A 22,500-nucleotide genomic window follows, 5' to 3' on the forward strand; every position below is an offset into this window, starting at 1 on the left:
AACCCTCTAGCTCTTTCCATTCGGAATCTATCGTGCTTTCAACAGACAGACAGACGGGCGGACGGACAGACATGGCTAGATCGTCTTAGAATTTAATGAGGACCCAGAATATATATACTTTTGGGGGTCTATGACCAATATTTCGATGTGTTACAAACGGAATGACAAAATCAATATACCCCTCATCTTTTTTGATGGTGGGTATAAAAAACGCATGATGCACTTAACCTCAAAATTCTAGGAACTTTTTTTAATCAAATATTTCAATACTACCACACGTTTTAATTAAATAAATATGTAGTAAAAAAAAAAACATAATCCATAGAGCAAATATATATTTATTAAAAAATAAAATGAATAAAAACAATTTCGCTAAAACAAAAATTCCCAGAATATTTCATATTCTATAACTTTCCTAATAATGTTTCTAATAAAAAACAATATGTTTTTTCTTTCAACTCTATTCACAGAAAAATATATTAAAAAACTAAATGAAAAAAAGGAGCAAAACGTTATTTTCCTGAATAAATTGATATTATTTTTCAACTGAAAAAATATACTTTTCAATTGTAGCACCAGTCGCCATTAGTTTTAAAGCAGGCGCACAGCAATCTAGCAGCAACTAGCCTGCTTGAGTTTTGTATATTTTGCCAATTTTCAATTAAAATTTATTTCACTATAAACGAGAAATCATATTGAATTGAATAATGGATACTATGGATTTTATTTATTTACTTTTTTTTTTTTTGCTTTCAATATAAAATTCATCCACACAAATACCGAATGACGCCGCCGCTGCTGTGTGTTTATTAAAAATTTGGCATTCACACATTTTACTTATTTATATGGATATTTTTTCTCATTTTTTTAATTCCGCTTTCAATTGAAAAAATTTCATGTGAACAATTAAAAAAAATTGTTTATTCCACGAATTTGAAATACCAACGAATTTTAATACAATTTAATACCAACAGCAAGAGAGAAAAAAAGTTAAAAGAAAGAAACCCAGAAAAAAATTCAGCACGGCAACAACTACATAAAAATAAAACAACAATGAGAAGAAAAAAAATCGGACCCGTTCAAAGTGTATACCCGTCGTCTCGGTGTATAATCATTGTTTGTATCTTTTAGTATTATGAGAAATTAAGGTATGATGCAGGCATGGAAAAATCAGTACTATAGTACTTTTTGGTACCACAACGTCATCTTACGTACTTTTTCGAACTTATAAACTTTTGCTAAGTAGTCAATAGAACAGTTAATAGTCTAGTATATATAACATACAGTACAGTCTATAGTCTAGTCTGTCATTTGGTCTGTAGTCTAGACTATAATCTATAGTCTAGTCTATAGTCTAGTCCATAGTCTAGTCTATAGTCTAGTTTATAGTCTAGTCCATAGTCTAGTCCATAGTCTAGTCTATAGTCTAGTCTAGTCTATGGCCTAGTCTAGTCTAGTCTATAGTCTAGTCTAGTCTAGTCTATAGTCTAGTCTAGTCTATAGTCTAGTCTAGTCTATAGTCTAGTCTAGTCTATAGTCTAGTCTATAGTCTAGTCTATAGTCTAGTGTATAGTTTAGTCTATAGTCTAGTCTATAGTCAAGTCTATAGTCTAGTCTATAGTCTAGTCTATAGTCTAGTCTATAGTCTAGTCTATAGTCTAGTCTATAGTCTAGTCTATAGTCTAGTCTATAGTCTAGTCTATAGTCTAGTCTATAGTCTAGTCTATAGTCTAGTCTATAGTCTAGTCTATAGTCTAGTCTATAGTCTAGTCTATAGTCTAGTGTATAGTCTAGTCTATAGTCTAGTCTATAGTCTAGTCTATAGTCTAGTCTATAGTCTAGTCTATAGTCTAGTCTATAGTCTAGTCTATAGTCTAGTCTATAGTCTAGTCTATAGTCTAGTCTATAGTCTAGTCTATAGTCTAGTCTATAGTCTAGTCTATAGTCTAGTCTATAGTCTAGTCTATAGTCTAGTCTATAGTCTAGTCTATAGTCTAGTCTATAGTCTAGTCTATAGTCTAGTCTATAGTCTAGTCTATAGTCTAGTCTATAGTCTAGTCTATAGTCTAGTCTATAGTCTAGTCTATAGTCTAGTCTATAGTCTAGTCTATAGTCTAGTCTATAGTCTAGTCTATAGTCTAGTCTATAGTCTAGTCTATAGTCTAGTCTATAGTCTAGTCTATAGTCTAGTCTAAAGTCTAGTCTATAGTCTAATCTGTAGTCTAGTCTATAGTCTAGTCTGTAGTCTAGTCTATAGTCTAGTCTATAGTCTAGTCTATAGTCTAGTCTATAGTCTAGTCTATAGTCTAGTCTATAGTCTAGTCTATAGTCAAGTCTATAGTCTAGTCTATAGTCAAGTCTATAGTCTAGTCTATAGTCAAGTCTATAGTCTAGTCTATATTCTAGTCTATAGTCTAGTCTATATTCCAGTCTAGTCTATTGTCTAGTCTATAGTCTAGTCTATTGTCTAGTCTATAGTCTAGTCTATTGTCTAGTCTATTGTCTAGTCTATTGTCTAGTCTATTGTCTAGTCTATTGTCTAGTCTATAGTCTAATCTATAGTCTATATTATAGTCTTGTCTATAGTCTAGTCTATAATATAGTCTATAGTATATTCTATAGTCTAGTCTATAGTCTAGAGAGAGTCTTTATTCTAGTCTATAGTCTAGAGAGAGTCTTTATTCTACTCTATAGTCTAGTCTTTATTCTAGTCTATAGTCTAGTCTAGTCTATAGTACTATTAATACTATTTCAAAATTTCAATTTTCCATATCTGGTATGACGTTTATGTTGCTGTTATTGTTGTCATTGTACCTGTATGTATTCATACATGATCTCTCTCTTTGGCTTATTGTCTCTTTACTACTACTAACAAAACCTTAGGCACTTTTTATTTAAAATTGGGTTGACATGATCGGTTTTAGTATTATGCTACACAGTTGGAGGACTTTCCAAAATTTCCAAATATAAAATTCTATCACAACCGACATCCTTATATATACACAGAGTCCATTATCTAAAGGCTCCAAAAGTTGCAAGTATCACCTTGCTTTTTGAACCTTATCCAACAGAGCCCGTGCGCCAAACGACCTTAAAATGTGTGGAATTTTTAAAACTAAAGGATTAAAGGCTTTAAATGGTATTGTAACAATTTCGAGAAAACTTAATTTAATCTTACTTTTGCTTTTTAAAAATAATATTTTAATTAAAAAGAAAAACATCCACACGTTTTTGCGAAAATATTTTAATGCGCAGTTATTTAAACAAAAAAATATATATAAAACTTTTCAAGGATTCTCGTGAAAAGATATTTTTGAAAAAAAAAAATATATTGAAAAAAAATCCTGCATCCATCCACACATTTAAAGTAAACTTGTTTAAAATACATACAATTTTATGAAAACAGATTTCCTAGAACTCAATATAAAACCCATCTTAATATGAAACATGTCGTAAGGCTACTCCCCCTCGATAACCCTCGCTATATATTTTTACGCTTAATTTTGGTCGTTGTGCTAAGAACACACACACAAATAACATACATACATATTCCATTCCAATGAACTTATAGAAAATTCCAACTAAATTAAAAAACATGAAAAAGAAAGAACAAACAAAGCATACATATCTAGTTGTAATAAAAATAAAATAATAATAAGAAACGCAACAACCAACAGCTGGTACTCTCAACCTACATACGACAAAGACGATTAAAGGCAATGGCTTTGAGTTAGAACCCTAAAAAGGTCGCATATGCCAAAAAAAAACGATCCCTATTTATGCCAAATAGAGCAAGTAGGTGATGTTGAGTATGTGCAGATGGTTGGTTGAGTGTTGGCTAGTTTAGAGTTAAAGCGACTGAGTGACTAGTGAGATGAACAAGCTGCCGAATGATGACTAAATCGAATGGTCGAAAGGTCTTCCATTTGTTGGGTGTTTAAATGCATTCAATACTTAAGCGCGCGCATTTTTCCTCAAAGACTGTACGAATATGTATAGTGTCTGTTATTAATAATCGGCTGTTAGAGCTGGCGAAAGTCATAGAACTTTAAATTATTCGCCGCTCGATCATACATATGTATGTGAATGCTACGGGACATTGCTGTTGATTCAGATTTTGTTCAGCCGTAAACCTCATTTAGTAAAATCTCGGAAACTGAAGAGACTATTCAATTGACATAGATAGATAGTCACAGAGTTGGCTACCCTCGGCCTAGTTTGACACGGATCGCTCGAAATCAAATGTCTTAATGAGTGATAAACATTATTTTGCAAAAATGCCACAATAGGAATGACAATCCTCAAACCTCCTAGCACCTTTATCCACAAAGAGATTGATGCAGCTGTCAAAGATTTTTGATGATAATGTTGTTGTTTCAAAAGTCTCTCTGCTTACTGAGGAGAAATCAATCGGTTAATACTGCTATCGTTGAGTAGACAATCATCGGCCAAATTTGACACGGATTGCGCGGGATCTGAAGTACCCAATGATCTTGCCCAGCATTGAATAATATCATTTTGCGAAAATCCCACAGCTGGAGTCCCGCAAGCATCATAAATTGACTGAACAAGGGCTGACGAAACCATTGGTCTTTTACTCAACTGAAATGCCTTGAATTTAAACGTTATCAATTACACGGATTGCGCGAGATCTGAAGTTCCCAATGATCTTGCCCAGCGATGAATATCATTTTGCGAAAATGCTACAGCTGGAGACCCGCAAGCGTCGCAAATTGACTGAACAAGGGCTGACGATGACGTTATCATTAAAGGTTGACACGGCAGTTGTTGAGTTGACAAACCTCTGTCGATTTTGACACGGATCGTTCCGAAGCAAAGATCCAATTGTTATGGTACTAGAGACAGAATGTTAAATTTAACATTTATTAAGTCATGATTTATAACTTCTTCGATACTGAAATTAATCTTGTCTTGAACAATATAACCGGAATCTTTAAGTAAGGATCATAAGCGAGGATCATATTCGTAACCTATGGATGGTTTGCATTAAAACGAAAGACAAACTCCATGAAGGTGTACATAAAGTCGAACATTAATGCAATTCACTGTATATCTCTCGCTCTGTAAGTGTGTGAACGGTGAGTGATGAAGAAGAGTGTTATAACAGCAATATGTATTTTAATATACTTGTTGTTGTTGTTACTATTGTGATTATTGCCTTTTTGTTAAGGCAAGCTGTTGTGATCCCCGGAGGAAAAAGAAGAAGTAAATAGGCCTTTTACAAGGCCTTACATTACCACACCATGCCCAATTGCTACCACACTTCCTACCTCAAGCAGTGGTTCTAGAAAATCTTCTAAAGGATAAACATCCAATCGAATTTTTAAGCGGAATGAGCGTGAGGTCTTCTGAAAGATATTTGGAAAAAGAAGGAGTAAATAGACCTTTTAAGAGGCCTTTTTTTTAGCAGACATAGGGACTACAATTCCGATTCCCATGCTGATGTAACTTTACCTCACTTTCTTTCACAACCCGAAATTCTAGGATATCTTCTAAAGGATAAATACTCAATCGAATCTTTAAGCAGAAAGAGCAAAGGACTCCTGAATGGTATTTTAAAATAGAAGGAGTAAATAGACCTTTAAAGCAGACATATGGAGTTCAATTGCTATTCCCGCTTCAAACCTTCCACAATTCTTTCCTCAAGCTGGGCTTTTAGAAGATCGTATCTTTAAGCAGAAAGACTAGTGGACTTTTTGGAAAAAAAGAAAATAGGCCCGCCAATTCCCATACTATTACAACTTTCACACGTCGTATCCAACCAATCTTCCTTACTTAAGCAGGTCTTTTAGTAGTTCTTCTAGAGTATAAATCTAAAAAAGTCTATTCGGATCGTTAAGCAGAAAGGTCAGAGAACATTTGAAAATAGGTAGAGTAACTTTTGCATGACATGTCTTAACATACTTCCTTCCCAAAAGAAAGTACTTTAGAAGGTCTTCTAAAGAAGGCAGATGAGAAATATTCTGAAAGTTATCAACAGAATGACAGTCCAAATTCTAAGAGAGAGGTTTAAAGTTAGATTCTCAGAATAAAGCCTGGGCAACGGCGGACTTTCAATTCTCACTGAGATTATACCATTACATTAGATCGCATAAAATATAATCGGATCTTAAGGCAGAAAGATCTGGCGACGGCATTTTCAACCAAATTGTAAAAGAAAGATCTGATTAAACTCTCAGAATAAGGCCTGTGCAATGAAGGCCTTTCAATTCTCAACACTGAGTATGTTTTGTCATAATACTCATTCGTTCGTACGCTGTATGAGAGTGTGTGTATGTAAAAATTATTATTGTTGTTGTTTCTTTTTATACCCTACACCACTTTAGTGGGGAGGGTATATTGGATTTGTGCTGATGTTTGTAACATACAAAAATATTCGTCCTAGACCCACCTTAAAGTATACCAATCGGCTCAGAATCGTTTTCTGAGTCGATTAAGCTATGTCCGTCCGTCCGTCCGTCCGTCCGTCTGGCTGGCTGGCTGGCTGGCTGTCCATGTAAACCTTGTGCGCAAGGTACAGGTCGCAATTTTCAAGATAATTGGATGAAATTTGGCACGCACGTTTTATTTGACCCAAGGACGAAGCCTATTGAAAATGGTTAAAATCGGTCCATTATTTCACCTAGCCCCCATAGAACAGAACCCCCCGAAAAGGGCTTCTGAGATCATAATTATGTTAAATATACAGATATATCGATAAAATACGGCAAAACTAAGTTTTATAGAAGTCTTGATGACCCTGCCAAATTTCATAAAGATCGGGCCCCATTTGACCCTAGCTCCCATACAAAGTCCCCTTCAGAAAATTACTTGAATGTCAAAAATTAACTTATAAACACAAATATCGCGATGAAATTCAGCACAAAAAAATATTATGTAAATATAAATATATTAAAAAAATTTTATCGGGCTTGGTCCATATTTGCACCTAGCCCCCATATAAAGCCTCTTTCTGAAAATTATTTTTTCATCCATAAATTGCTTAAATGTATCGGAACAAGGTAATCTATATATATAAAAGAGTAGCGTTACTGACCGTCTGGCTGTCCATGTAAACCATGTGCGTTTTCAAGATAATTGGATGAAATTTGGCACATTCGCTCAAAGACGAAGCCTATTGAAAATGGTTAAAATCGGCCCATTATTTCACATAGCCCCCATACAACAGAACCTCCGAAAAGGGCCCTTAAGCTCATAACTGTATTAGGTTAGGTGATGTTGTGTCAGTTGTGCCAACGATTGAATGCAATTGTATTAAATATACATGTATATCTATAAAAGGCAAAATTAAGTTTTATTCAAGACTATATGACCTTGCCAAATTTCATGAAGATCGGACCTTATTAGACCCTAGCTCCCATACAAATTCCCCTTCAGAAAATGTTTTGAATGTCCAAAATTAACTTATAAACATTAATATAGCGATAAAATTCGGTATAACTAATCTTTATATAAACATAAATTCATGTCACAAGAAACGGTCCTTATATGGACCCGAACATTTTTATCAATTTTTTTCTATCTATATTTGACGCTAGCCTACATAAAATCAGTCTGTAGTCAATATCCATTAAATGTCTTATGGTATTAAATTAAGATAAAATTGTACGTAAATACTTAGTTGTAAGAAGTACTAAGTATATGTAATTTGTATAGTTCTATATCTCTGTACTATTTTGGCCATTTTCGCCTGGTAGGTAGTAGGTAGTAAGTGCATTCGTATAAATACGTGTAAGCAGTATAATTGGTACCTTCAAATATTATTGTCTGAAAAAGGGATTATTTACCTGTGTAAATTAATGTTTAGGTCTGAAAAAGGGATTTATTACCTATGTAAATGGATCGCGAATAAGTCTTTCTCGGCATCCATCAGTCTTAAATTAGTATTTGAATAAGAAGGGTGTGTCGCGGAAAATATTTTGAAATGCCTAGAACACGCAACCAAAGTGCCGAACAACGCCGCGTACTGCATAGAAATAGGATGAGGCAATTACGGCTTGTGGAAGAATCAGAAGATAATACGTTACATTCTGTTGCAAATCGGTCAATTCAGAGAAGATCACAGCCCCTTTATAATTCTATTTGGCGTATGAATCGCCGCCAAGATGTATTATTTCGACAAACAGAACAGATGCGAAACAATGCAAGTCGGCAATTAAGACGTACAGATCCATCTTACAGTCAGAGGGAACTAAATCGTGACGGTGCTAGACGTCAAAATAGACGAGCAGATCCATCTTACAGCCAGATGGAACTTAATCGTGATGACATTGGTCGTCAAAATAGACGAGCAGATCCATTTTACAGCCAAATGGAACTTAATCGTGATGACATTAGTCGTCAAAATAGACGAGCTGATCCATCTTACAGCCAGAGGGAACTAAATCGTGATAATTTCAGTCGCCAAAATAGACGCCAAGATCCATCGTATAGTCAACGGGAACTAATTCGCGATGAAGATAGTCGTCAAATTAGACGAGCTGATTTATTATACCGAGAAGCAGAACAGTACCGCGATACTTTGGAACATCAAATGAGACGATCTAACCCATCATATAGGATTCAAGAACAAGTCCGTAACACTGCAACATCAAATTAGACGAAGAAATCAGGAATATCGGTCAGAAGAACAAATTCGTAACACAACAGAGCACCAAAATAGACGCAGTCATAGGGAATATAGGATCGAAGAACAAGTTCGTAATACAACAGAGCATCAAATTAGACGGAGTAATCAAGAATATAGATTACAGGAACAAGTTCGCAACACAGAGGAGCATCGCAACAGAAGAAGCGACAATATTTACAGTGAGTTAGAAAGATCAAGGAATACATTACGGCGCTCTTTGCGTAGACGAAATATGCAATACAGAGTGATGGAACAGCAACAAAACACCATACAACGACACATACTACGAACAATGGAGCGCCAGAATCAACATGACATACAACGTAATGTTCAGGAAAGAGTTACTCGCCACAGGCAAGATAATATTAACAGAGAAATGGAAAATAGCCGGCAAGCTGAACGAAATCGTCAACTGAGAGAGGAACTACCTGTAGAAGAACTAGAGGAAAGCAGACGAATAGTAGCAGAAAATAGAAATCGCATACGATTTCTCAGGTACAACGATACAATTAAACAAGGGCCAACAGTAATATGTACCTGCTGCGGAGGACTATGGTTTCCACACCAGGTAGAGGAATTATCTCGGGATAGTATTCATGTAAGTACCGATTTTATTACTGATGTTTTTTGTCTTTCCGAAAGGTTTCCGACTGAAAACAATAAATATAATTTTTGTAAAACTTGTTGTAGGTCAATAAAAAATAAGCGAAGGCCAAATATTCGTTTGTCAAATGGACTTGATTATCCGGAGATACCTGAGTGTCTCAAGGACTTAACGTCCATCGAAGAACGGCTTGTGACAGCCAGACTTCCTTTTATGATAATCATAGCTCTTGGATTTGAAAGACAAAGCGCAATAAGAGGAGCTGTTGTAAATGTTCCTATTTCCGTCAATGAAATAGTTACAGCTCTACCTAGGACATTCGATCAAGCTGAAGTAATTCAGCTTCATTTAAGACGTCGACTTGAATACCAGCACGACTACATGACAGAAACTATTAGACCTGCTAGAGTTATTGAGGCTGCCAGATATTTGGTTACGTCCGATTTATACATTAAACATGGCATAACTATCGACAGTAATTGGTTCGAAAGTTTTGCTTCTCAAAATGTTGTTCCCTTTGTAGCTGATCGTCAAGATGAAAATATCATTAATAATATTTTCGAGAATCAAAATGATTATAATTCTAACGCTGAGAGCAATATTGATGAGTTTGATGTAGAAAATCTTAATCCAGGTGGACAAGAAACATTACTTGATAATGTTCCGGTGGAAAATGTACCATTACAAAGATTAGTAATGGCACCTGGCGAAGGCCAGCGTCCTCTTGATATGGTAATAGATGAAGATTCGGAGGAACTATCATTCGTTACCATATATGGAGGGAGAAAAAGGACATGCTCAGAAAGTTATAGCAAAATAGTTCGCTCAGAACTACGAAGGTATGATAGACGTGCTTGCAGAATCGATAAATTACTCTACAGCTATAAGAAGTTGGAGCTGTTGTCAATAAAGAGTGCAACGTCAATTGCTTTACGCAAACATGTCCGCTCGAATAATGTTACAGCGGGTAATGCCCTTAACGAAACTTTCATGAACAGCCTCATACAACATGACGATGGATATCGTATTTTAAAGGGTGTTCGATCTTCTCCAGCTCACTGGGAAGCTGAGAAGAAAAAAGCTGTAGCAATGATTAGACAATTTGGCCTTCCTACATTTTTTATTACTTTATCAGCTGCTGAAACGAAATGGACAGAGCTTTTGGTTATTTTGTCAAAAACTGTGGACAATATAGACATAACTGAAGATGAAGCTGTTAATCTTAGTTTCACGGAAAAGGCGAGACTGATACGCACTGACTCTATTACTTGTGCCCGTTATTTTGACTTTAGATTCCGCCAACTTTTTGGTCTCTTCAAAATGAAAAATGGCATTTTTGATAACCACTATGTGCAGCAATACTATTGGCGAGTTGAATTTCAACATAGAGGCTCCCCTCATATTCATGGCATGTACTGGCTTAAAGATTCTCCAAAAATTGATCTTAATGATCACTCATCTTTCCCGGCCGTTATTCAGTTTATTGATAAATATATAAGCACAAATGGTAGCGATCCATGTGTTGCCCAATATATAGATTATCAGAAACATAATCATAATCGGTCTTGTACAAGGGAATACAGAAGTGAAAGAATTTGCCGATATGGTATTCCATATCCCCCCATGCCTCAAACCGAAATTTTAACTCCTCTTCCAGACAACTTTGAAAATGCATCTCTGTATAAGGAGGGATATATAAAAATTCAAAATTTTTTAAATCAAAATTTAAGCGTTGAAGAAGTTTCAAATCTTAATGATTTTGAATGTTTTTTAAGCAATGAACATATTAATATGTCATATGAAGCTTACAAATTATCCCTCCGTTCATCTTTGAAAAAACCTAAAATTTTCTTACGTAGAAAGTTTGAGGATAAAATGCTAAACGCATATAATCCTACGATTTTACAATTGCATAGAGCAAATATGGATATTCAATTCATTTTGGACGCTTATGCATGTTGCAGTTACATCGTTAATTATATTAATAAGTCTAATCGCGGAGTTTCCAGAATTCTACGTGAAGCCATTGATGAAATTAGAGGCGGAAATTTCACAATTAAGCAAAAATTGCAACATATTGGCCATAAATTTATTTCTGGTACTGAAATTTCGGCTCAAGAAGCAACATATTGTTGGGTAGGTATGCGCCTATCTGAAAGTAGTAATGCTGACATATATATTAATACCGTTAGACCTGAAGAAAGAGTATTGATTCTAAGATCTCGTGATGAACTTCAAAATTTACCTTCCGACTCTACAGATATCTACGTCACAAGTCTTTTAGACCATTACGTACAACGACCTGATGAGTTAGATTCTCTGTGCTTGGCAGATTTTGCAGCCTATTATAAGTTTTCTAGAACTGCAAGAAATGTACAAAATGAAGAAACTTATAACGAGCACGATGAACAAGATGCAAATGAGTTTTCTGGACAATTTCTTAGACTTAAGGATAATAGCGGATTCATCAAAAAGAAGACAAAGCCAAATGTTATTAGATATCGACGATACAATGTTAACACTCATCGGAGCGATTACTTCAGGGAATTAGTAATGTTGTATCATCCCTGGCGAAATGAGGAAGTCGATATATTGCAAAATGACAATGAAGGCTTTTGCAATACTAATAAGGATGCCATTGAATCCAATCGGAGACGATACGACGTTTTTGAGGAAAGAGAACTTGAAAATGTTCTTGAAAATCTAAGACTTGAATCTGAATCCGACAATAATGGTCATGGGGAAGATGAAAATCCATCTATTGATAATGAGTTTAGAGTTCTTGGGGTTCCTGAAATAAATCCGGATATTAATGTATTTAATATACCAGAAAACGAACCAACCGAAGAATCTCCGGAAGGTTGTATACGTTTAATTAAGCTACCACCTCTTATACCAGAAAATGATTTATTAACAATGGTCAGATCATTAAATAATAAGCAAAAAATTTATTTGACACATTTGTTACATAATATAAAATTGGGCCAACCATTTTATGAATTTGTAGGAGGTGGTGCTGGAGTCGGTAAAAGTAGATTAATATCTGCATTATACCAGTCAGTGAATTACAGACAAAATTATATACCTGGTAATGACCCGAATACGATAAAAGTCTTGCTTTGCGCACCAACAGGAAAGGCAGCATTTGGCATAGGTGGAGCTACACTTCACTCAATGTTTTCACTGCCCATAAATCAATCATCAGCTGACCTTAGACCACTAACTAACGATACAGCCAACACATTGTATTCGAAATTCTTGAACTTAAAGCTCCTAATCATAGATGAAATATCTATGGTAGGATCAAAAATGTTTAGGTATCTCGACACAAGGCTAAAACAGGTGTTTAAATCGACTGCACCGTTTGGAGGGATTTCTGTTTTAGTATTTGGAGATTTAAGGCAACTTCCCCCCGTTGGTGATAGTTGGATATTTTCCGCACCAACAAATGATCCGTATAGTGTAATATACGGATCTTCACTGTGGGACATGTTTAAATATTTTGAGCTCAACGAAATAATGCGCCAAAGAGAAGATCAAGCATTTGCAAGAGCTCTTAATAATATGGCATGCGGAAAAATGTCTGAAGTAGATATATCTCTTATGAAATCACGAGAAGTCCTTGAATCGCATGTTCCAGATGAAGCAATTCATTTATTATGTACAAATATTGAAGTTGATAACTGGAACACGATTAAACTTAATAGAATAGCTACAGAAGAGGTAACATCATATGCCATTGATCAAGTGAAATCAGTGGGACTATCCCGAGAAAATAGGGATCGCATTTTGGAAAATGTCAAATGCTTTAAAACATCCGAAACTCAAGGACTTCGGTATGATTTGAAGCTAAAGACAACTGCAAAGTACATGATTACGGTTAATATCAACACTAGCGATGGCTTAGTTAATGGAGCAACTGGCCAACTTATGCAAATTGGCTTTGATAATAATCGAAAACCATTAACATTGTGGATTAAATTTCCTGATGCTTCCATTGGCGTTTTAGCTCGATCACAAAGGCGACATCCAAGCGAAGCTCTGTGGACCCCTATTGAATTGTTAGTACGGTCTTTCCAATATAAACGGAATGAAAATGTCAACATTGACCGTAAGCAGTTTCCAGTTGTACCAGCTGAAGGTATAACTATTCACAAGAGCCAAGGGGCAACATACTCAAGTGTAGCTGTTCATCTTAAATCAGGAATGAAACGCTCTGCTTTATATGTTGCGTGCAGTCGAGCAACAAGTGCTGCGGGACTCTACTTAATTGGAAAGTTCCCAACACATTTACCAAACCTGACTAATAATGACTTAGTGCAAGTGGAGATGAACAACCTTCAAAATAGCAAAAAATTAATAACAAATTTTGATTTTTTGATAGATAGAAATTCAATAAATGTGACTTATCATAATGTTCAAAGCTTACATGCACATATTGAAGATGTTCGTTGCGATAACTTAATGTTGGCTTCAGATATCCTTTGTTTTGTCGAGACATGGACTTTAAGCCATGAAAATTATGATATTCCTGGTTTTAGCATTTTACCTAGAATGCGATTAGATTCAAATGAAAATGCAAATAGACGATGCAAACGTGGAATTATCGTTTACGTGAAAAATGAACTTGCAAATTCTATACAATATTGCGATAGTAAACAAGTTCACATTGCAAATAAAACATTTGAATTTATTACATTTAAGTACCAGGATATCAACATTACCGTTTTGTATCGAAATAAAAACTACCCTGCTAGATCTGTAATCAGAGAGTTAAACGAGTTGTTTTCCCGAAGTAACTATTTAAACGAAAAATCCATTATAATTGGTGATTTTAATATTTGCCGAAGAAATAGTTGCAGCGAGTTAGAAAGAAAACTCAGGGATAAAGGTCTTAACTCTCTCAATTCGACGAGCACTACAAAAAGTGCAACACAAATTGATTGGTGTTTTTCAAATATAGACGAAAGCACGATTAGTGCTAAAACATATGAAACTATACATAGTTACCATGACGCAATATGTGTTAGCATATTAAGGTAGATTATAAATAATATTTCCATATGTTTAAAAATTCTGAAAATAAATGTATATAAATATTTACTTATGTAGATTTATAAATAAATAAATAAATAAATACAAATTTATTAAAATATATAAAAATTTATTTCTTAATTATGGAATTATTTTAAATATTTGATCAATGTCAATTATTTTAAAGTAAGTAATAATTAATATTTACGTCCATAATAATTATATATGTATGTATTTCGTAAAACGATATTTACGATCATGTTATAATATGGATGTGATATACAAAAGCAATTGATTTAATAGAAATTATAAACATATTTCGAATATATTTATGTATTTCAAATTGATTTTACTTTTCTTTCTAATAACTTAGAAACAACAAAGTTCAACAATTGCTTATTTATTTACAGACATCGAATATGTGAAATACCATATTTACTCTCCCTTGGAATAAGCCGTGGCGTGGCGGGAGGGCTTAAGTACTTCTTAATTTTTGAAATAATAAATTAAAAACTTAGAAGGAAACTAATTATTCCGCGAAATAAACTGTGGTGTAGGGTATTATATGGTCGGGCTTGACCGACTATAACTTTCTTACTTGTTTTTCGTTTCATTTTGTTTTGTGAGTGCTGTTACCACCACCGACTCTTGTCTTGTCACTTCTGAGAATTCGGTCTAAATTAGAAATGCGTTTCTTGGAACTTTTGGTTATATTATTCGTTTATTGTTGTTGGCCGGTTGGTTGGATAGATGGTTGGTTGGTTGGTTGCCTGGTAGGTAGTAGATATGTTAGTTACTTGCTTTTAGCTGTAGTTAGCTGGTTAGTTGGATAAATGTGGATGGATGTATACTAAGTTAGATGAATGTATATGGATGGACGTTTGGTTTGATGAAAAGATTGATGGTTGAATGAATTTGCCAGCCAGCCAGTTGTTTGTAATTTTATATGTACAATTTTCGTGCGTCAATAAAATTGGTTTTCTTTTAATTTTTTTCCTCTGCTGTGCTCTCTTCTCGTCTGTTTTTTTCTACTTCTTCTTCTTTATTTGCAAGTAAACAAATATTGTTAACACCAATTTCTTTGAAGCAACATTATTTTCAAAATAATAACTTCTTGGTATTTTCTTATTTGATTTTTTATTATTGTTATTGTTGTAGCCCCTATGTCTTACCACTTATTTAACTACAAGGTGCTAAAACAACAAATTTAAAACTGAATTTTTAAATGGCAAAGATGATGATGACTTTTAATAATATTTCAAAAAAACAAGATCGTAAAGAATTCATAGGAATTTTAAACTAAAAAAAAAAATAATGTGTAGAATTGTGAATTTTAAATAACTGTTGGCTATAATTAAATTTTTATTGCATTAAACAAAAAAAAAAATCGCTGAAAAAATTATAATAATCTGGTTTAAACCACTTAAATAATGTCAACAATAACAACAAGCCCACTTTGCATATTTTAATTATATTGCGTATTTTTTTAAATGAATTTATAAAAAAATCAGTTTTGCATAAATAAACAAAATAACTTTGCATTTTAGCAAATTTGATTTTATTTAATTAAAAAATAATAAAACAATTGTTGAGCGTTTTTTTTCGCTCTTTTTATACGCTTAATTACGAAGGTTTTATAATTAATTTTTGCAAAACTTTGAAACTTATTATGCTTAGTATATACAAACGTACATGTTCCACTATTAAAGGTTCCAATAACAGCCAACCACAGATATAATATTCCCAGAGTATTTCGTTTATAACAGTATAATCTTTGCTTTAATGTATTCTCTAAACTCTGAAGTTTAATAAGATCACCACGCCCCTTTTAACAATGACTTGCCTCACTTTTTTGTCCCTAAGTAATGAAATGTGTTGTGGCATCTAAACATTAATGAGTTTCCAACCTCATTTCTTCATTTGTCATTAAGTTGTTGATAATTTTCCAACATCAAGATTCATTGTTGATTAAGAAACATCTCCCTGATGATCCAAATAGTAATATGATCGGTGATTTTGTTGTTTTTGTGGCCTCGATTACAACCAAATTTTAAAAAACTATGGTTCTACATCGTTGAGATAAAGGACAAGATGTTGTGCAAACCTCAACAGGATGAATCCATAGGTTTACAGGATTGAGTGGGGCGGGATTGGCTCTGAAATCAAAATCAAGATGGAGTGCGTCATGTGTGAGCACATGTTAAGGTGTATAGATCAATAATTGACCAACAAGGTTTCTTTGTCCATACCCCAAGTGCTGCCGGCAAGCGCTTTTAGTACCTTATTCCAACATCGAAGTTTGTGCGAGATTGCAGTGGCATGAGCGGAGGCAGTGAAGAGACTATCAAACGTTATACCCAACATTTTCTGATAAGTTAGTGTCGGCACTCTGACGCCATCTACTTCTAGATTTTGCTCTAGCCGTACTTCCTTCGTTCAGGTGGTGTAACGAATTGCATAGGATAATTTGGAGACAACTTCAGATTACGTCCAATGAAGAAATTGTAGATGACTCAGACGTGGTTGTTTAGCAATCTTCTTAAGTCACCAATGTTGTGGCCTGTTTCCATAATGGTGCAGTCGTCCACGTGCGAAATCACATCTACACCATGCGCAGGTTCATGTAGTTTAGAACGGTACAAATTAAACAGAGAGAGGCGACATGACCCCGCCTTGAGGAACCTATAGTTTAATTCCAAGGGGGTTTGAGTCAATCAATAGTTTACGATCCATCTCTTCGTAATGTTTGGCATGGAGGACTGGTATATGTAGGTATATTCTCGAAGGGTGTGACATGGCTAATAGTATCAAAGGCTCTTGATAGATCCTATGCCACAAGGTCCGTTCTATCATAGGGTTTTTGTTGCTTTAATCCTTATAATAAGTTGTGTCAGTGTGGGGGGAAGAAGAGTCTCGAGTGTTTTCGATACAGGTGATAACAGAGAGATCGCTCTACATGATTCTCCCTGGCTCGCATTTTCCACTGGTTTTAGCAGTGGGATCACTCGACCGATACTACACGGTTTCTTTGCACTCCGATTTTAACACTTCCAGTATCTTCAAATCAATAAAAAGGTCTTTGAAATTGAACTTTTGAAATAGCTTTATGATCAACTTTGTTTAATTAATTTTCGAGTGTTTTGGGGTCTATAGACCCTGAGGGATTACCAACAGTTTCTTTTCTCTTTTGCATCGGTTGCAGATATATAAATACTTTCTACGCAGAGAAAGAGATCGGCAGTTCGACTTCAGATCGAATCACATACAAAGAACAATAGGTCATTAGCAAGGTTTTCTCAATATCGATGTGTATTTGAACTGAATTTTATTAATTTAAATGTCCAGGAAAAACATTCAGATGATACCGACATCTTATGCTTATTGGCACTTCACGTACATCTCGATATACATGAGTTTTCCAACCGCTCATAATCTCTGCTTTAATATAAAATTATGTAGTCGGACAAAACGTAGGGTATTTCTCTCTCAGAAATCAATGTTTTCATACGGTATTTTTGCGTTAAAAACAATTTTTTGTTATTATTTTTAATTAAATTTACATTCTTCTACATAGTTTTTATCTGTACATTTCCATGGAAAAACTTTTTGAAAATATACATATAACACAATAAGTAGAATTTATCTAGAATTTTATACAAAAAAAGACATTTTAACAGGAAAATATTATTTGAACAAATATTACAATTTCTCAATAAAAAATCAAAACAATATTTGCCATTAGCAATAAATCTAAATTTGCAAATTACTTATAAAGAAATTTGTATTTCAAAGGAAATGTTGTATGTAGGTTGATAAAAGAACAGAGAAAGTGGGGTTTTGAAGTTTGGTATTTTGTTGGAAAGGCGAGAAAAGAGGAAAATTATGGTATTGAAATTTGAAAGTGCGGACTACGACCACTAGGAGTAATATAACGGCGCGTGGGCAAACTACCATAACAAGAGCAGGATGAGATGCCTAATAATAATGCATAAGTCAGAGGTTTGTATAACGGTACTTATTCTTAGACTACGCGCACATTTGTACAAAATTGGCTGAACGCATTCAGAACATAAATTGAAATCTGGGGAGCGAAGATTTTCCGGATATTACTACCGTAAAGAACACTGATTGCATGTTTCTGAATATTAGACCATTATTCCTATGACGAACGGATTCAGGCTTTCGACGAAATTATATCTAGATATCTGTGGATTGAAGTTTTTCCTGATATTACATCTTTAAGGAACTCTGTTGGGAGAATTCTAAAGAACTCAGTCTGAGGAAAGTGAGTTTCTTAACATTGGACGATTATTCCTTTGACAGGTTTTCGGCGAAATTATATCCAGATATCTGGGGAGCGAAATTTTTCCAGATATTGCATCCCTAAGTAACACTGTTTATAACATTCTAAAGAACTACGTCGGGGAAACTGAGTTTCTAAACATTGGACGATTACTGCTTTGACGAACGGTATAAGGCTTTCGACGTAATTATATCTAGATATCTGGGAAACGACATTTTTCCAGATACATTACCAGAAACATTGTTTGGAAAATTCTAAAGAACTCATTCTGGGGAAACTGAACATTGGACCATAATTCCTTTCATAGATCGATAGCCATAAAATGGAATACACAACAAGTTTAATAGAGACCTCGGTGTCAGATGTTATACCTATACAATATCTTTTCACATTAAACTAAATTTCCACAACATTCCAAATCGAATTTTCCTTGAAACTACATCTCCTTTACTACTGGTCGATAATTTGATTTCTTACAATTTCAAATCAAAAAGCAATTTTATAAAATTCCTTATAAATTTTTAAAGTTATTGAGAATTACTTTCATTACGCACTCATATTCATAACTTGATTTTATATTTCTTTCTTTATTTTAATGATTTATTTTTACGTAGAATCTTCAATTAAAATTTGGTTTCTTGTTTTTCATCATTGTACTTATTCCTTTTGTGTTGTTCTCTGTGCATGTGAGTTTTGTAGTGTTCTCATTCTCATTATGTTTTTGAATGTTTTTTTTTTTTTGTTATTCCTCCTCTTTTACGTTTCGCTTTTTGTATAAAATTCTCAAGAAATATCTTAATCAAAACAAAATTCCAGGAATTTTATATCTCTTCCAACCAAACAACTCGTCACAGAAAAATACAAAAAGCAATAACAACAACTATTCACACACAACACGTTTAGTTTTGTTTGTATATTGTTGTTGCTTAGTGTATGAGCATTCGTATAATGATGTTTTAAACATCATAATGATGATGATAATTTTTTCTCAATGAGCTTTTTTTTTTGTACGGTATTGTATTTCATTATTTACCTTTTATTGATGTTGTTGTTGTTGCTGTAAGCGTTGTATCCGTTGTTGTTACTATTATTGCCCACTATACTAGTATTCGCCGCTTTCTTAAGTTTTTTTTTTTTCTTCTGTTAACTTCCTCTCTCTTTACCGCATGTTTTAATACACCTCACTTTATCACGTAAACAACTTTTTATTGTATTTTTCTTAAAACTTTTTTATATAAATTTTATTATGTAGTATTTCTCTTTTGTTGTTGTTGTTGTATTGTATGTGGTTCTTCTTTTTTTACTATAAAATTTATTTATTTTTTTATGTTTTTTTTTCGCTTTTGGCTTGTTTCACTTAACTATTTCTTGTTAATCATTTGCCATTTACTTGGAAATTATAAACACACCTTGTAAAAATTTTCCTTTAATTTTTTTCTTCTCTCTTTTTCATTTACAATTTTTGCTATATTAATTTAATTATTTAACTAAACACTGAACATATTTTATTAGCACACATTGAGTAAAATTAAAACACTTTTTTATTATTTATACATAATAAATTCACTATATTTTACAATATATTTTGTTTAGCAAAAACAATCAATAAATTTTGATTTCCATTCCTTTTATTATTAAATTTATTTTACAATTTATTTCTTTTACAGTTTAACCGTAATTTAATAAATCTCTAATGTATTTAGTTTGCGTGTGAACATTTCCGAATCGCCATCTTAACTAAATGGCCGTATTAAAAAAAATCTTCAAGATATTTTAGTTAAATCCTCATACAGAGTTGCTTCATAGAGTACTGGTGGTGAGTTATGTTAAGCAAGTGTTTATAAAATACAACTCTGTGTGTGTGTGGGCAAAGTGTGTTGAATTAGTTACAGTAATTGGTTTGTTTATAGAATGACAGTTGGAGTTTGAATTTTCTAATAGGATTAAACAGGTGTTTCTTTTTATTATTGAGCACAAAATAGATTTCTTTATAGAAAATTGAAGAATGTTGGTGAGAGTATAAATTTTCTAATAGGATTTTTGATGAAAAATTAAAATCTGCTGTTATTCTTTGAAAATTGAACTCCAGACGTCGAGTTAAAATTTTCTACTAGGATTTAACACAAATCCTATAATCTTATTGAGCACAAACATTGATTTTTGATGAAAAATTTAAGGAATCGGTGTTGTAGCATGAAGTTTCTAATAGGATTGATCAAGTGTTATATCTTATTGAGAACAAAAATGGATTTTTTTGAATGGAAATCTGAAGTGATCAGCTGTTATTTTATGATTTTGTACTATAACTTTGTATTAATGGGTGCTCATCGGGATTAATTTTTAAGTACTTTTTACTTGTATTCGTATTTTTTGTGTATTACTCGGTATTTATGAATTAATCCACTTGTTCCGAAAATGCTCCCATTACAAATGTATACTTGATTTCCTTGCATTTTAGAGGAGATGGTCTACTTACGCTAAAAAACGGACGCGTTCTGGGACACTTTTCCTGTATGCTTTAATTGTTTTTTAACAAGAGACCAACCCCTTTCCACAGGACCATGTTCTCGTGTTACAAAATTGTCATTTTTGATTGAATACAACTTAAGAGCCTCTTTTCTGCGTACCACCATACTAACATCGGACTTGCTGAGGAGGCTTCTGGTATTGCTCTCGCTAGTGCTACTCCATAGGATCTTTGTGGGTTTACAAACGGTTTCATTATTTCAAGTGTCCTTATGGAATATTTTCGACCATATTTTTAATTCCGCTCTCGCCGCGTCGAACGGTTTTGCTTACGTCAGGTTCAATGCCTCGAGTTCCCCCTTCACCTGGTGCCCGTATGATGTAATGCTTTCCTCTAGGAGAGTATTCAGTCAAAACTCTCTAACAGTTCAATACTGATATCATCATCTAATATCGTACTAATTGCCTTCTGGATAAATAAATATGTTAACACCTATTGGCGCCATATTTATTCGAATCCAATTTAAATATAAGTACATATTTTTGTTTCTGGATTTTCAATATAGAAACCCAGAATCTTTTGTCCTCCCATTTAGAGCCATACTTATAGAAACGTATTCCTACAGTTATTGGTTTGGTATTCTATTCTGATTTAAAATTTCCGAAATATTCTGTCTCTGGTCTCTTTGTAATTTGAAGAAACCGTACATGGGCTGTGTAAGTATTTTGTACTTGATTTTAGTAAATCCATACTTTTTAAACTATTGAAACCGATTCGGATTGATTCAATTGCGCAAATGACAATTATCTTTCTGATTGTGCAAATAAAATTAGGTTTTTCAAATCAAATTTTGACAAAAAACGCGAGTCAGCTTTATTTCAATTTAAAAAAAAGTCTACTTTTGAAGTAAATAAGAGTGATCGCAATATGATTACAAAACAAGAGAGATAGATTCCCTTTAGAATTTAAAAAATGAGAAACTCATATTGGAAATTTAAAACTTAACATCTCTTTAAGATTTTCAACAAGGTGTATATATTGATATGACCAGTTGTGTATGTAAATCACTATTAAATAGTTCAATTTTGTTCGTATGAAATACGTGCGGTTAATTCGAATTGAATATAATCTTACGTAGATTGGTTGTAAAGAATTCCAATTATTTAAAAAATAATACTTAAATGTTGAAATTGAACCTAAATTTACGAACAGCTATTAAAGGTATTGACAACAAATACATATTTATTGCTCTCCGATCGTTATATAGATAATAATTTTGTCTTTATTTTACCTTTAATAAAATATCAATCACTGTGTTAATTTGCTTAGAATATGAGATTTTCCAAAATGTTTATACGATTATGTTTTTAACTAAAGAAAAATCATAATAAAAACAAATTGTATATATAAAATATCTATATAGTATAAATGACCTATAAATA

General features: G+C 33.5%; 2 protein-coding genes across 3 annotated transcripts in view; one reads left to right on the top strand and one right to left on the bottom strand.

Annotated features, from left to right (window-relative positions):
* LOC119607136 (serine-rich adhesin for platelets) overlaps positions 1-20,329 on the bottom strand; it is a 61,149-nt gene extending 40,820 nt beyond the window's left edge. For both annotated transcript variants that reach the window (XM_037960923.1, XM_037960922.1), the window contains exon 1: positions 19,625-20,329. The gene's annotated coding sequence lies outside the window, so the exon portion shown is untranslated. The remainder of the gene's footprint in view (positions 1-19,624) is intronic.
* LOC119607120 lies at positions 8,943-14,742 on the top strand. Its single transcript, XM_037960899.1, has 3 exons — positions 8,943-9,145; positions 9,341-13,395; positions 14,699-14,742. The coding sequence occupies exons 1-3, from the start codon at positions 8,943-8,945 to the stop codon at positions 14,740-14,742; spliced, it is 4,302 nt and encodes a 1,433-aa protein (XP_037816827.1).
* Positions 20,330-22,500: the final 2,171 nt, after the last annotated feature.

The sequence above is a fragment of the Lucilia sericata genome, unplaced genomic scaffold, assembly GCF_015586225.1.
Source record: "Lucilia sericata isolate MDLA Ls3-8-SP2 unplaced genomic scaffold, ASM1558622v1 Contig000659F_arrow, whole genome shotgun sequence".
Classification (NCBI taxonomy): Eukaryota; Metazoa; Arthropoda; class Insecta; order Diptera; family Calliphoridae; genus Lucilia; species Lucilia sericata.